This window comes from Euwallacea fornicatus, chromosome 20 (genome assembly GCF_040115645.1).
Source record: "Euwallacea fornicatus isolate EFF26 chromosome 20, ASM4011564v1, whole genome shotgun sequence".
Taxonomy (NCBI): domain Eukaryota; kingdom Metazoa; phylum Arthropoda; class Insecta; order Coleoptera; family Curculionidae; genus Euwallacea; species Euwallacea fornicatus.
In genome coordinates this window covers 2488367-2502801 of record NC_089560.1, presented here as the reverse complement: position 1 = coordinate 2502801, position 14435 = coordinate 2488367, and the positions used below count along the sequence as shown (strand labels likewise).

Here is a 14435-nt window from a genome sequence, read left to right as displayed (position 1 = left end):
GACTTTTTTTAGTGCACAACTTTACAAATCGAGAAGTAAGCCGCATTTACCGTTTGTGCCTGACCAATCGCAGGTCGCTATGCACTTATCATGTGATTTGTATCTTGTCATTTATCTAGAATTGCTGAAATAAGACGTTTCCAATTTAAAGCAACTGTGGAGTAACTAGAGTGACTTTGCAATTTCTAAAGCTGAAATGTTTATAGTTTTATTTCTTTTCGGGTTTTTCTCGATGCAGCAGAGGAGAAAAGTGTTGTAATTAACACGTATGTTAATGGGCGACCAATAATTTCGACTATCAATTGTTGTCATTAATACACTCGTCCGTTAAATAACAATTTTTGTCTCCGAAACACTGTGAGTAATCTCTGACAGCGACGTATTTTATAAGGGAAATTTTAAGACTCATCTTAAATTTAAGGAGAAATAGCACAAATGGCGGTAAATGAATGGGGAAAACTCCCCCCGATCATTCACCGCCGTTGAATAAAGCGAATTCGAAACAATATTTCCTTTGTCCGACCGAATCCAGAAGAAATTAATGTGTTCCTGTTAAAATTGCTTATCAATTAAACTGCAAATTTTCCTGTCATGCTAAACATTCATTTTTGGAAAATGCAGTGGCCAATGGGAATAAGATTTGTTACATTTTGAGCTTCATTACTTTCGTGTTCAGAGGCGCAGATCACGAGGGTGTCACAGATTTTTGTCACTTCGTGCACAGGAAGCTAAAAAAATATCTGAAAAAAGTATGTAAAATTTTGAGAAAAGTTAGTCCAACAGCAAATTCAAACGCTCTGTATGGACTTTCTTCTAACAGACTGTAATTTGCACCAGTCTTAAAAAAAATCGAAGAGAAGACGTTGATTTCACTGTTCCAGAAGTTTATTTCTTCGTCAAATATTATCAATCTTGCACAGTATTTATCTTCATCCTGTATATGACAAAAAACAGATCTCTTACACACCATTCTCTGCATCTCTAAACACAGAGGCTTCAAACAGCTCGAGATATTGTTTAAATCGATCACAGAATTTTTATAAAATGAACGTTTGGATATTGCTAAAAATTACACAATGCAAAATTTCTTCGCATTTTATTAATCAATTCATTCCTTCGGAACACACATATCCAAAACCGGCATTCTCTCAGGTCCCAAAGGAGATACTGGAGCCTCAGGACCTTCGGGAGTCTCAGGAATAAATGGCGAGCCTGGTCCTCAAGGCCCCCCAGGTCTACCTGTAAGTCCTGGCCACATCCAAAACATCAAATTTGAACACTTTTTATAGGGGTTGATAGGTCCGAAGGGGGAGAAGGGCGAATATGGGGATATTGGACCTCCAGGTCTAATGGGGCCGCCAGGGCTGCCGGGTCCTCCCGGATATCCGGGACAAAAGGGAGAAAAGGGGGAGAAAGGGGAGTCTGTGAGTAGCTTATATTTATCGATAAAATCTCTCTAACATGCACATTCTTTATCGAGCAGAAGTACAAGAAGCTCCGACGGCGACAGGTAATTCATTTTCCTTTATTCCAGTTTCACTTCAGCGTTTGCTGAGATCTGTTATAACAAACTACAACAAAACTTGTCTTACTGTATCTTTTTTGTACTTTTTTTATACTGTTCCAGGGCGACGGGACCGGGGAAGTCATTCTAGGAGACCAGGTATTATGCTCATAAGCTCACACTTAGGGTTTGTTGTATCTGAGTATTCTGGAACTGTAAAGGTGATGGGACCGCCTGGACCTCCAGGAATCCCAGGAGTGGCAGGAATGCAAGGGCCTCCAGGAATCAAGGGAGACAGAGGAATGGATGGAATTAAAGGAGAACCGGTAAATTGTTCACCGCTAATTTTAGCTGTAAACTTTACCAATTTTTTCAGGGGGAAAAGGGCACTAAAGGAGATCCAGGACCGATGGGTCTACCCGTGAGTAATCTACGGCTTCATTAAATGATTTCGTACGATTCGTCACTAATTATTTGGTATATTTAGGGTCCGATGGGCTTAAGGGGTGAAAGCGGTAGCCTCGGCAAACCAGGTCCAATGGTAAGGAAATCATTCTATAACTAGGAATAGAGCAGGGTTTTCCAATGCAGTGACTTAACAAATATTAACCCCATTAACACGAAACTAAGCACATCGAACTGTGTTATACCCGCCCGAGTGACTTAAATAGCTGTTACAAAGACCTTTTGTTAAGTGATTGTTTGAGGCTACTGCCCAATCAAGGATGCATGACCACAGCAAAACGCTTAATTCCAAATGAAGATGTTTTAGGAGGACAATAACAAAAGCTGGTAAATCGGGAAAAGGAAATCGTCGAGTAACATTTTGAATGAAATGTGATGGTAATTGCCCTTTTAAAGAAGGACGGAGTAGTTAGTTATCGGATAATCGGGTCTAAAGGGACAATGAACCTGAGCTTAATTGACTCGTCTCTGTTTCATAGATTTCTTGTCAGCCTTCTTTAAATGGGGACCGAAATTTCCTGTAAGTGTCCTCGAGTGTCATCTTCTGTATAAATGGTAATGTTTTAATACTTATGTAATATTGTTGTTTTATTTTAGTATTTGCTTTCAAAAGGACTACTTCAAAAATGTTTTTTAACATATTTTAGTTGGTTTTAGATCGAGTGTGCGATGAAGTGTTAAACAAGTGTTTTAATAGCTCTAAAGCCGGCTTCCCACGGAAGACGAATGGTCCGGCCTCGTTCCCGAAACTCTAAACCTGGTAGAGAAATTAACACACATATTACCGGCAATTCTTCTCTAAGCTTCACATATTCAACTCCAGATAATACTGTTTGTTTTATTCCTTATTGAATTTTTTCGAACGAATTTCGCCCGACCACTCCGTGCTCTAGGTAATGTATAAAGTTTCGTCAAAGTTGCGAAGCAACTCATTACGAATTCGCGGGAAGCCGACTTTAAGTTTCCGATTTTTCTAGTTATTTTCTACTTAATTTACCATTGGTTGTAATTACTGTAGTAATTCTATATTTTTTTATCTTCTTTTGTATGCTTTTTTACCTCGTTTTGCCATTATGTTAATAGCGTTTCCTCGGAGCCTCATAGATTTTGGAAAGCTAGTATTATTGTATTTATATATTATATTATTTATTATCTTTTACTTAAATCGTAAGGTTCTAATGTAAAAATTTGCAGTTACCAAGGCAGCATCACTATACGGAGCGACATCAGAAAAACGGTATTGTTACTTTTGAAACCAGTAGAGTTTTCGAAATATCAACATTTTTACACTGTCCGCTATACGCTCCGCGAAAACTACAATAAAATGCTGAAATCGTCCCAGTAACAGGGGGCAATTTCGTTGGTCTTCTGGCTGTTCTTGGCCCGCCAAGGCCATTTCAGCATCATGAAGATAAAGTAGAAAAAGCCAGTGAGTTCCACTGATGAGACCCCTTACAAAAACACACAAATTATTCCCCCGGCACTGGTCGCTGCCTCGCTGGTTAAAAAGATAGCAAAACTGTATTTCTCAAATAATGCTGGCCCAATTAGCTTGGTGGCTCTATACCAAGGCGCGTAGACTCATACCAATACAATTCGTTCTTCACAATGAATTTAGATACATTCTACGTGAGCATGTGAATGTTAGAAAATTTTGGAGTCGCAAAAATTATGATATCCGGTACGTTAAAACCGCATAATATAGGCAAATTCGGTCGTAAGTGGCGGATCTTACGGTCTGGCAAAGTCTATGGGTAGTCAAGTAAACAAAAGTGGTTTATGACAAAAATTGCTATGTATGACATACTATTATAACGTTATGAGCAACGGAAAATTTTCTACAGCTAAAGTGCTTGTCGAGGGTTTTGTAGTACCTACAGGTTCTGTGTGCACTGCAGCACCCCATACCTTTTTTCTTCAGCTTTCCCTTTTTGTTTAGTCGACTCGAGCTGGAGCTGTACAGAGCTGATGAAGGCAAATAGGCTTGAAATCGGTCCTCAGGGTGTTATCGTCAATGAGGCACAAGTGTGAAGATGGCGTGTCTCGGAATATTTCACTTAAAATATTTTTCCAGCTTTCTTTCGTGATGGTGGTGACTCCACTTGGAAGCTGCTCAAGACGAAGAGCTTTACTGTTAAGTCTTCCGCAACACCTTACGTCCTTCGTATCTGTTACTAAACAATTAATTACTGCCAATATGAGCCAGTGCGAGTTTTATGATTTCCCAACCCTTTTCCCTCCTTGGACTTTCTATCTTTGAGTTCCTTAGGAAAAGCTCTTGCTTCCGTATGGCCCTCGCTTGGAAGAACTTGAGCAACTCTTTCTTCGTTTCGATTGGATTTCTGGATTAGGTGATCCATGGATCCGACCAGTCTGTCGTGTTTATCTGAGTGGTCTGATATATTCAGTCAGTAAAATTTCATAAAATTTAATATTTCGATCATTCAGATTTCAATGTTATCTTGAAATTTTAAAGACTTTAATTCTTCACTCATTTACTTGAGGTTAGTTCAAATTTATTACTATCGTTTAGAATCGACAGCAATGTGAGGTTTAAGTCTGTTTTTACTGCTCTGGTTAGTTTACATTGCTTCAGATTTATTAGGTACAGATACCGAGGTTTGAATATTATCTTGAAGTTCTTGGGATTTTGATTTTTCAGTCTGCTACTCCAAGTCGTTTCAGGTTACGCTTGATTTGTTACTTGATTTTCGTTTAGATGTAACTTACATTAAAATATTATAAATTTTAATGAGTATTCCATTAGTTACTTCAGGCTTCTTCTGGTGATATCAGACTTATTATTAGAACTTCTACGGATCCTCATCTATTAAAGGAACTTCAATAAATATGTACACCCCAGTATCCAGAAATGGCACATTTTGTCAGTGGATTTAGCTCTTAGTTTCCATTTCTCGTTTATTTTGCATTTATGCAAAGATACTCTGGATAAGCTTCTTCCTGGATAGACTCCTCTTTGCATTCTGCGTTTATTTTGAGTTTGTGAAACGTCTTGAGATGGGGCTATAGTTGGCTACATCTCCATTCGTAGTTTCGTTCTTTTACACCCTAAAGAAAAGTTAATGGCCCTTTTGCACACCTTTGTTCATTTTGTCAGCATTGCAGGCGATATCCGGTGAAGTTGTCCTCGAAAGTGAATTCGATCATAGGAAAAATACATATACAGATTGTTTAAGAGCTATGGAATCGAACTTCTAGGGGTGGTTCAGTGCCACAATAGAAGGCATTTGAGTATGAAATCCCTTGTACGCAAATGTCTCCCTAAGGCGTTACGGCTTTATGAAGCTTCAAAACACTTATGTGCGAAAATACGTTAATCAAGCTTTAGTACATTTCATTTTAATTAATTTTTTGATGGAATAACACTACAGTAATTGTTCAAAATGTCGTCCTTAAACTTCATTGCATCTGCTTAAACAACGTACCTAGTTTCTGCGAACTTGGTTAAGAATTTTATAATCGTTTCGAACGATTTCAAATGTCGCCTGGATTCATGCAGTCGGGTCTTACTCCGTTTCCATCGGAGTTTCCTAGACCAAAGACTTTTCCTGTCTCCAGAGAAAGAAATCGAACGGTGTTAGATCGGGTTATATAGGAGGCCATCGAACTGGGCCACGTATGCCGATTTAATATTATCCGAACTGATGATGCAAATACTGAATGTGAATTCCAAACACGTTTTGAAGAACTACTGTAGTATTACTTTGTATAAACAAATTCAAATGAAAAGTACCAAAAATCAATGAAACGCATTTTCACACATAACTGCCTTCAAACGTCATAAGCCTGTAGCGCCTTAGGTAAACATTTGCGGACACCGGTTCTAATCTTCAGTTTTTTTCTATTGTTGCACTGAATAATCCCTAGAAATTTGTTCTTCTGATTCTGAAACGCCCCGTATTTAGGTTCTATTTAGATTTCTAGTAAGCTTCGAAAGAGGTCTTGGTAGGCCCAAATAAAATATTAAGATTTTCAAGCCGAAAGGGATCTCTGATGCCTGTTGGCCTCATAATAACCTGGGGTTTGTCAGGCCTGGCAAGGGATATCTGTTAGTCTATACAACGTTATTTAGACATTGGTAGTCTATTTAGTCCAGTTTATTTCAGGTAATTTGAAAAATCGTAAACCGCTTTAAACTTCACTTAATCTTTTGAAAAAAAAATTGGTATCAGATAAATAAACTGTTTTTAGAATAAAACGAACCTGGATAAAGCTGATTTTTCAGTAAAAAGCAACCGGAATTGAACATTTGGTAATATAATACAGTTTTTGAAATTGCAAAGATTTTGCTTAGAATCCAAATGCATAGGTCATGCAACATAGGATATACTTTGAAGTCGGAAAGCTCGGCATTTCAACAAATACAGTAACAAAATAAAACTGGATAGAAGTAAACTTTGAATCAAAGTTCTAGTGATCAAGATAATGAAGTATATAAACCAAAAATACTTTCAAACGAGCTGGAACGTCCAGAGGTTTAATTAGCAGCTATAGAAATACATTATTGGGAATGTATCGACAGGTCGTCGGACTTGAAAGAGAGATGACTCCAAAATCTTTTAAATTTTGCACACTTATCCACATGTTTTGGTTCGGCTCTGGAAACAAAAGGAAAATCTTTCGAAATTTCCATTTTAAGACGCTGTTAAATTTATACAGGCAAATTAACTACCTGAGACTAGTTAGTGCGCAAGCAGGTATGAGCATTAGTGCCTCACTAACTTAACCTTATGTGCAACTCTTTCAGTAATCTTTTGCGTCCACAAGGTACTTATATAAGACGAATAACAACTAACATAAATATATAATTACAACAAAATACATATAATGTTTACCAAACACAAATAATGTACGATATGCATAATCGGCATCAGGATAATATCAAGAGTCTGATCATGAAACTTTATGTAACGGAAAATTTGTCTTTAGGCCCAGTTGTGGATTCAGGATTAAACTGAAGAAACGCGTTAGAATATGGAGAATTCATTTAATCATCGTTTTAAATCGATGCAACTCGCTCTCGGGAGCCCGAAAAGACATTTTCCGCGCATAACAATGATCGGAAATGTTATATAAAAACTGTAAAATAAATGTTAACATTTTTTATAATAGGTGTCCCATACTAGGTTAGACTTTGTAATTAATATACAGGCTAGTTATAATGTTATAATAATAATTATTCTAATTATGTGACTGATTATTATAGTATTATTAAAACTTGTAAGTACTATAAATGATTGTAAGCAGAATTTTGATTAACACACACCGAAAGAAACATGGAAGATTTCGAATATCTTTCATGCGCAAATAAGAAGTTTTGATACAGCTTGTATTGGAAAGTGATTATTGTATTCGTTAACTTAAGCGATTTCGTCCATTTTTTTAAAGAAGTTTATCCGTATGTGTATATTACCTATGCCTATCATAGCAGCAGCAATGTTCAAAATAATCCATGACCAAAACATATTAAATGAATGTACATTTCAGAATATTATTTTAGAATATAAGAACAGCTGTATTAAAAAAAAAAAAGTCCATAAATAAATGTATGTGCATGTGGGGAAATTTGAGAGTTGCTTTCTTCGACTAACATACCCTACTTTCTTTGAAGTTATGAGAAACGTTCGAAAGCATGAGGATTTTGTTATTGCTTAATATAATCTATATTCCACTGTAGCTACGATAAGGCACTCTGTTGATTTACACCAATTAGCTAGTAAAAATTCTCCAGAAATGTTGTCTCTACTAATACTTGTGTTTTTAGAGTGACTTTAAATACTAGGATGGTGTCCATCCCTCTGCATGGGTTTGTCACAGTGAAAATGTTGAGCATTTTGGCACCCATCGATCACCCATATAGTTTTACAGTTCTCGCTCACATTTTCGCACCTCATTTCTCAGATATTTTTCTTCACAGGGTCCGCCCGGTTTGGATGGTATGAAAGTAAGTATTTTCCTGGCTAATATCACGTGAATTCTTGCATTTTACCTATTTGTTCGGGATTGCAGTAAAGGTATACCAAAAACTCCAGAGGTTCTGAAATGTGACACCCAGACCCAGATTTTAGTAAATTTTAATTAATAAGACTTAGATACGGATGACATTCGAACTTCTTTCAATTTGCTTACACCGCCTCATTCGCGATATTATATTAATCACATGGAGGGTACTATTAAGTACTACAGTACGTCGTATCTGTCCCGTGGTAAATCGATTTTTTAATTATTTTTACTTTTTACGTTCCGCAAGTGACTGACCTCATCTCAATATAAACCTCACAACTCACAACCAGATAAGATCCGCCTATTTATAGGTACCTATCATCGGAATCTATAGGTATCTATCGTTACACACTTTGTGTTTTTGCCATCAATAATAAAGCTTTCAATGTATTTGCCTACTTTACTCAAATTATGTTGTTTCGCTCCCTTTCAAAGTTATCTTGTGCGAAATACTGGTGTCAGCAATTCAAGTGATAATATAGGGATTGTGCAAATAGGACAAGGCCCACATTAGATTTACTATGGTTTCGACAAAGACCAGCGAAGTGGGTGGAGAGGCTGGCGACGGATAGGGGCGGAGTCAGCCCCGCCTACTTCTCGACTTCGATACTGAGATTAGTATGGTTTTGTTGCCTTCGTGCCGATGGAAATTTTAAAAAATATCAAAGCAAAAGTAACTATATAAATAAATGAAAAACACGATTGACCCATCATTAGAACTTATATTACTACAACTTCTAAAATAGTGAGAGATTTCGTAACACTGGACTAGCTCCGCCCATTGGACCGATTAGCAAGGTCGACGTCTCCGCCTCGATTTTTCGATTAGTATGGATTTTACTGCTTTAGCAGCGACGGATTTTTTTAAAATATAAGAACAAAAGCAGCAATGTAAATAAATGAAAAAAAAACCATTAATCCATCACTGGAGCTTATATTATTAAAATTCTGAAATAATGAGAGATCTGATAAGACGCGTCTGGTTCCACCCACTAATCACTATTTTTTTTTATCCATCAAAAACTCTCTAATCCGAAAAATCAAACGAAAGTATCCAAATAGAATTCAGCAGAACGACAAATAGTATGAAAATGTAAGGATTCGTGTAACTTTCGATTAACTACATGCTCGATACAATACCTAATTATTACTCATACGTCAGGGCGCACAAGGAGAGCCAGGTACCAAAGGAGAAAGAGGAGATCCTGGCTTACCAGTAAGTACAAAAGCAGAGCATTATTTGTAATAATTAAACCATTAATAAAATAATTATTGTTTAACCAATTAATGAAGATATCAAAAATCCCAGTTTTAACTCTCAAAAATGTTTTTAGAAAAAAAGAGTTATTCTTAACTACATTAACATCAAAATTCACATCTTTGCAAATTACTAACAATTTTTTCTCTTGTAGGGAACCGACGGAATCCCCGGTCATGAGGTACTGCTATCATTTTAACACCTCACTCAACTAATCCACAATGCTTACGGCTAAAAAGATAATTAATAACAGTATGCCATAAATCATTAAACTCACTCTCTTTCCTCTCAGATCACACTACAACTTAACTAACGTACTAATTACATTTGCAGGGTCCTAAAGGGGATAAAGGATATAAGGGCGATGCTGTAAGTTATCGACTAAATTGTTTTTACATCAAAATCTGTGATATTGCAAACTTAGGGCCCACTTGGGAAAAGAGGGCGAAAAGGCGATAAGGGAGACAAAGGGGACCAAGGAGTTCCAGGCTTGGACGCCCCATGTCCCTTAGGTCCTGACGGACTACCGCTACCCGGTTGTGGATGGCGACCTCCTAAGGTACTCACTTTACTGCTAACCCAACGAGTACTGCTTGTGTGGAGTCAAAAAGCTACTAACATAATTGTAGGATCTAAACAAACCAGCACCTCCTTCTTCACCTCCGTCCAGCAACGTGGAAGCGGAAGAAGGGACGGACGAGGGAGGGCAGGATGATTACGAAGATCAAGAGGGTGGCGAAGAAGAATACGAAGAGTATTCAGAACAAAACGTCGCCATGTCCGTGTCTGCTTCAGCCATTTAACATTTGCTGCTTGTTTTTGTTGGTTTCGATCTTTGTTGTTGAATAACTTTTCTTTGGTATGTAGGTAGTACCATAACTATTCTTAATTAAGGTTCTAACAAACTGTTATGTCCACAAAATAATAGACCATTTTTCCAGTTGGTTATCCAAAGATATAGTATAACCCTTATTTTCGTTGCAGGTTTACACCATCCAATGATTCAAGGAAAGGGCACTGTCTAGTTATGTACTTACTTAGTGCAGTGAAATTGTGTATATAGTGTTTAATGTAAGGTTTAGCTATTTGAACTTGCTGAGTAGTGAAATTTCTCTTTCAAATCTATAGTTAGGAATTTTCAATGCTCTAAATCTAAAGGTTTCAAACGTTCTCGACCTAAGAGCAAATAGATCAGCTTATCAAAAACAACAAAACGTTCATGGAATGCTTCAGGCATAAATAACGATTCTACCATTCCATGGAAGTTTGCATCAAATTCGGTTCTTGCAGTATTTATAGGTTGGGTCGACCGTATAGTGATGATAAAGCGAATTATTGTTTGTCCATATCTTCAATAAGCTTTAATTTTATTATATTAATTGCCTCAAAGCTCCATTCCACATTAAGTGAAACTGAATAGAACAGAGGACTGATCGAATACATTAACCCAGGCCAATCTTAAACTTCACGTAAGGTTTAGCCTTCATGTTATGCAACCGCGCCTCAGTATATAGAATTAATTTGTCCATTTTAGATAATTACTTATGTAAGAATAGTTTTACAGCTATTTACCTACCTGCTAGGCATTTTTTTATTCAATTTACAATTAGACATAATTGTACCCATATGGGTCCATATGAGAGAGTCCATATGGGTGTGCAAAATGCACTTTTAATGAGTTCGTCAATTTTTAAGTTTTCAATCCCAGGTTTTCTCTTCATTCCTACCAATACGAGACGTCCTGTACATATTTCAAAAATCGTCAATTTTTGCATTAATGTGAGTTGTATCCAATCATCAAATTTCTACCTCAAGAATCAGCGATACATTTTTGGATCGACTATTTTGAGGCACCCCGTATACGCATTCCCAAAGAGTTCCCAAATTTCTCAAAAAATTTGATTAACTCTGCCACAAATCACTCATGTTTTGCGTATTCGCAAGGTGCCATCTCACGTGGGGTTAGCGCCGTTAGTAACAACATTTTTTTTTAATTTTTGTTAAGGAACTTATCGAAAGAATCAATACTATTCGGGTCTAAATTATAACCCCTCATCCTGTTAACTTTTCAACTAATTTTTATTTTAATTCAAAAACAGCACTAAATAGGATAAAATATAGTAGTTTTCTTTGACTTTTCTTTTATTTTTTTAAATGTTGCTCACGTCACCGATAGCTCGAAACGATCGATTTAAATAAAATTAAAACTTGAATTACATGCAATGGTATATTGCGATTCAAAATCTATCGATTCGTTTTTGCAAAAAATGACTCTTAATTCGCTAAAAATGGAATTTAAACTCATTTAAATACTATTCAAACAATGAAGAAAGTGGTGGTTGATAGGAAATTGGTGTATTATAGATTTTATGCTCACAAATAATAACAGGTTATTTTTATTTATCTTTTTATCCTTTTTTTTACTAAAAACTGTTCGTGAGCACAAAATCCAAAACAAATAAATTTCGCATCAACAAACTTTTTCTATTGTTCCCATACTCTTTAATTGAATTTATATTGCATTTTTTGCCAAATTTGTACCACTTTTTCTAAAAAAATTATTGATAGACTTTGAATCGCAATACACCATTAAATGTAGTTTTGAAAGGCCTTTACTTTAAGATGTCATTTGATGCACCTTTAAATTTTAAAAAATCGGTAATTTTGTGCTTCCAGTGCTTAGGAATTAAAAAAAAAATACATTAAAAAAAGTTCACCTCATATTTTCTCGATTTTCTTATTTCGTCGGTTGGTTCAAACACACGAAAGATAATTCCTGTGTATTTTAATTCAGGCTTCATTCTTGTATGGAAAATATTTTCCTTTTAAACGACATAAAGAATTGGGCCGTGTCCATTCACAGGATTTTACAACAGCAGGTGCTTCTACTATTAGCATTAATATGCAATTTTACGTATTCTGAAGGAAATTGATTTATGTTTGAATGTATCGAGCCTAAAACGACTAAAGCAAGAAATTATTACTTATACAGGGAGATGCAGGAAGTACCATCCATTTAAATGGGCAAGAGGGAGAGTTTTCCATCAAAATTAAAGCTTTCAGAGTGCTACTAAAATTTGAAAATGAGAACGTTAGGCGTGCAATACATCAAACTAAAAGTTTTTGTACCCTCACCTCCAAAGAGCCTTCAAAAAACATAAAAATCAATATGATGTTCCTAAATTTAGTTTTTTTTTGAATGTATTAGTTTTTATCATAACTATTTCCCATCTCGTTTTTTATGATTCAGAGAAAACATAACAACGGAGTTTGGAGTTGCTCTAATAATCCATTATGTCTCAATTCAAGAACTTACTGATCGATATTTTTACTAATTGTTTGTATAAATTGTATATTATCATATAATTAGATTAGATCCAAATTAGTATTTAATAGTATGATATGAGTAATATATTGTGGTAAGAAATGAATTTTTCCGTCATTAATCCTTATCAAAGTTATTCCGGTCTTTGGAATAGTAATAAATGAATTCATTCTAGATAATTTAACTTGTTTTGACATTTTTTTTTCGTATATAAACTTAAAAATAAACGTTTCCGCGTGGGGTCTCTAGGCCGTAGCTCTACAAAAATCAACAAAAAAACGTGTTAACAAAAGACTCTATATAGCGTGTGAAGATTAAAAATTCCGAAATTAGTTAATGCACAGGATGGTCCAACACTTCTAGCACATTATTCGTGCTCAGCTGCTATGGGGCGCACCATCACATCTTTTATATTATCAGGAGGTCTTACGTGCCTCTTAGTATCTACTGACGTAGGACTGTGATGTAACAAAATTGTAGATCTCATTCGATAAATTTAGGGCTATATATGCAGTGGGTTTTGTTTCAATTACTAACTCATTGCTTTTGGTACTTGATACAGCTTCCTCATAGCTTCTCCCCAAATGCCACTTGTGGCTCCTTTGGCCGAGGCGCACCCATTTAAATCCCTTTTTTTTTATTAGAACGACTTCCACGGAGGCTAAAAATGCTGAGAGCTCAAAGTATCAATTATCTGTCACACATCCCTATTTGCCGGGTCTTTATCGGACGAAATGTTACTACAGAGGATATACAGGGTGTTAGGGAAATGAGTTTTGCAAATTTAACCGATGATTAGGAACACTATTTTGAACGAAAAAGCTGCTTGTAACAATTGCAATGTCGGGTCGTGTTCGTTTCATTTCATTTACCTCCCCCTGCCCTAAATAGCCCCATCGACTTAATATGCATTTTTATACGGTTTTTTTTCGGTCCGATACGTTTTACAGTTAAAATGGAAACATTGCGTGATTCCCATTTTATTACTTTGAAAAGCCACTTACCTTTAAATTATTGTTCCCATCTCTAATTACCATAACCTGTTACGTTACGCATTTTATCCCACGCACATCACAATAACACACACAAATTTGTTATTGTTTCCATTAAAAATTTTAAATGTTCGAATTGTCCACCATTTGAGTCCACGCATACAAGAAAGCGTTTTAACCAATTTTCCCGTACGCGATGAAAAATTCCGTTTGTCCACCTGGAAGTTTTCTTTCTGGATAATAGTTAAAGTTAATCTTCGGAATTTTGTAATGCCTCTACATAAATCAAAAGCGTCTCATGATACTCACGTAAAGAATATATTTTCACGGACGTAGGTAACGTTAATGGTACCGAATAAATTTACGTACTAAGGAAAGGTCGGGTCTTATCAGCAATCAGGTACTAAGGAATTGCAAAAAATAATCATAACAAAAATAAGCTCGTTTCCTCGATCACGTCCAATGCGGCGTTGCCGCTTAAGTTTCTTTTACCGCGTTTATTGTATTATTAGTTATGAATTAAATTTTAAATTGCTTTTAACGTTATTGTTGAATAATTTAAACTTTTTTCGTTGCTCATCACACAATTAACATTTGTCAAGTACGTTCTTCGTCCTTTTATTAAAATTTTAATTGTATCATCGCTTTTCGGTTACAAACTTTAGCCTCTTTTTTTTACTACTAAATTTTCGATCCCTGTTCTACGAATTTTTTTTCGTTCAAAATGATATTCTTAATCATTGATTAAATTCACGAAAGCTATTTCTCTAACATCCTGTATGTCTAAACATATCAGTAGCCGTGTCTTCCTCAAAAATTATCTTAAACACTTTGTAAAACGTTATTTCCCTAATACACTGAACGCAG

The 14435-nt window shown here is 35.9% G+C and overlaps 1 protein-coding gene and 1 long non-coding RNA gene across 30 annotated transcripts in view; one reads left to right on the top strand and one right to left on the bottom strand.

The window, feature by feature from the left end:
* Positions 1 to 12680, top strand: part of LOC136345514 (collagen alpha chain CG42342-like) — a 148315-nt gene extending 135635 nt beyond the window's left edge. For 22 of the 28 annotated variants that reach the window (XM_066293917.1, XM_066293916.1, XM_066293907.1 and 19 more), the window contains 14 exons: positions 1153 to 1241; positions 1290 to 1424; positions 1484 to 1510; positions 1622 to 1663; positions 1726 to 1830; positions 1881 to 1925; positions 1992 to 2045; positions 7908 to 7934; positions 9156 to 9209; positions 9406 to 9432; positions 9585 to 9620; positions 9676 to 9810; positions 9881 to 10110; positions 10236 to 12680. In XM_066293917.1, coding sequence (XP_066150014.1) covers positions 1153 to 1241; positions 1290 to 1424; positions 1484 to 1510; positions 1622 to 1663; positions 1726 to 1830; positions 1881 to 1925; positions 1992 to 2045; positions 7908 to 7934; positions 9156 to 9209; positions 9406 to 9432; positions 9585 to 9620; positions 9676 to 9810; positions 9881 to 10054 — 950 coding nt within the window. In that variant the 3' untranslated portion in view covers positions 10055 to 10110; positions 10236 to 12680. Of the gene's footprint in view, positions 1 to 1152; positions 1242 to 1289; positions 1425 to 1483; positions 1511 to 1621; positions 1664 to 1725; positions 1831 to 1880; positions 1926 to 1991; positions 2046 to 2276; positions 7556 to 7907; positions 7935 to 9155; positions 9210 to 9405; positions 9433 to 9584; positions 9621 to 9675; positions 9811 to 9880; positions 10111 to 10235 lie in introns of those variants that run through there. The other 6 variants (XM_066293921.1, XM_066293891.1, XM_066293894.1 and 3 more) reach the window with 5 other exon arrangements.
* The window catches only part of LOC136345541 (uncharacterized), a 117463-nt gene extending 103542 nt beyond the window's left edge, over positions 1 to 13921 (bottom strand). For both annotated transcript variants that reach the window (XR_010733157.1, XR_010733158.1), the window contains exon 1: positions 13581 to 13921. This is a non-coding gene — a long non-coding RNA (uncharacterized lncRNA). The remainder of the gene's footprint in view (positions 1 to 13580) is intronic.
* Between the last annotated feature and the right edge of the window lie 514 nt (positions 13922 to 14435).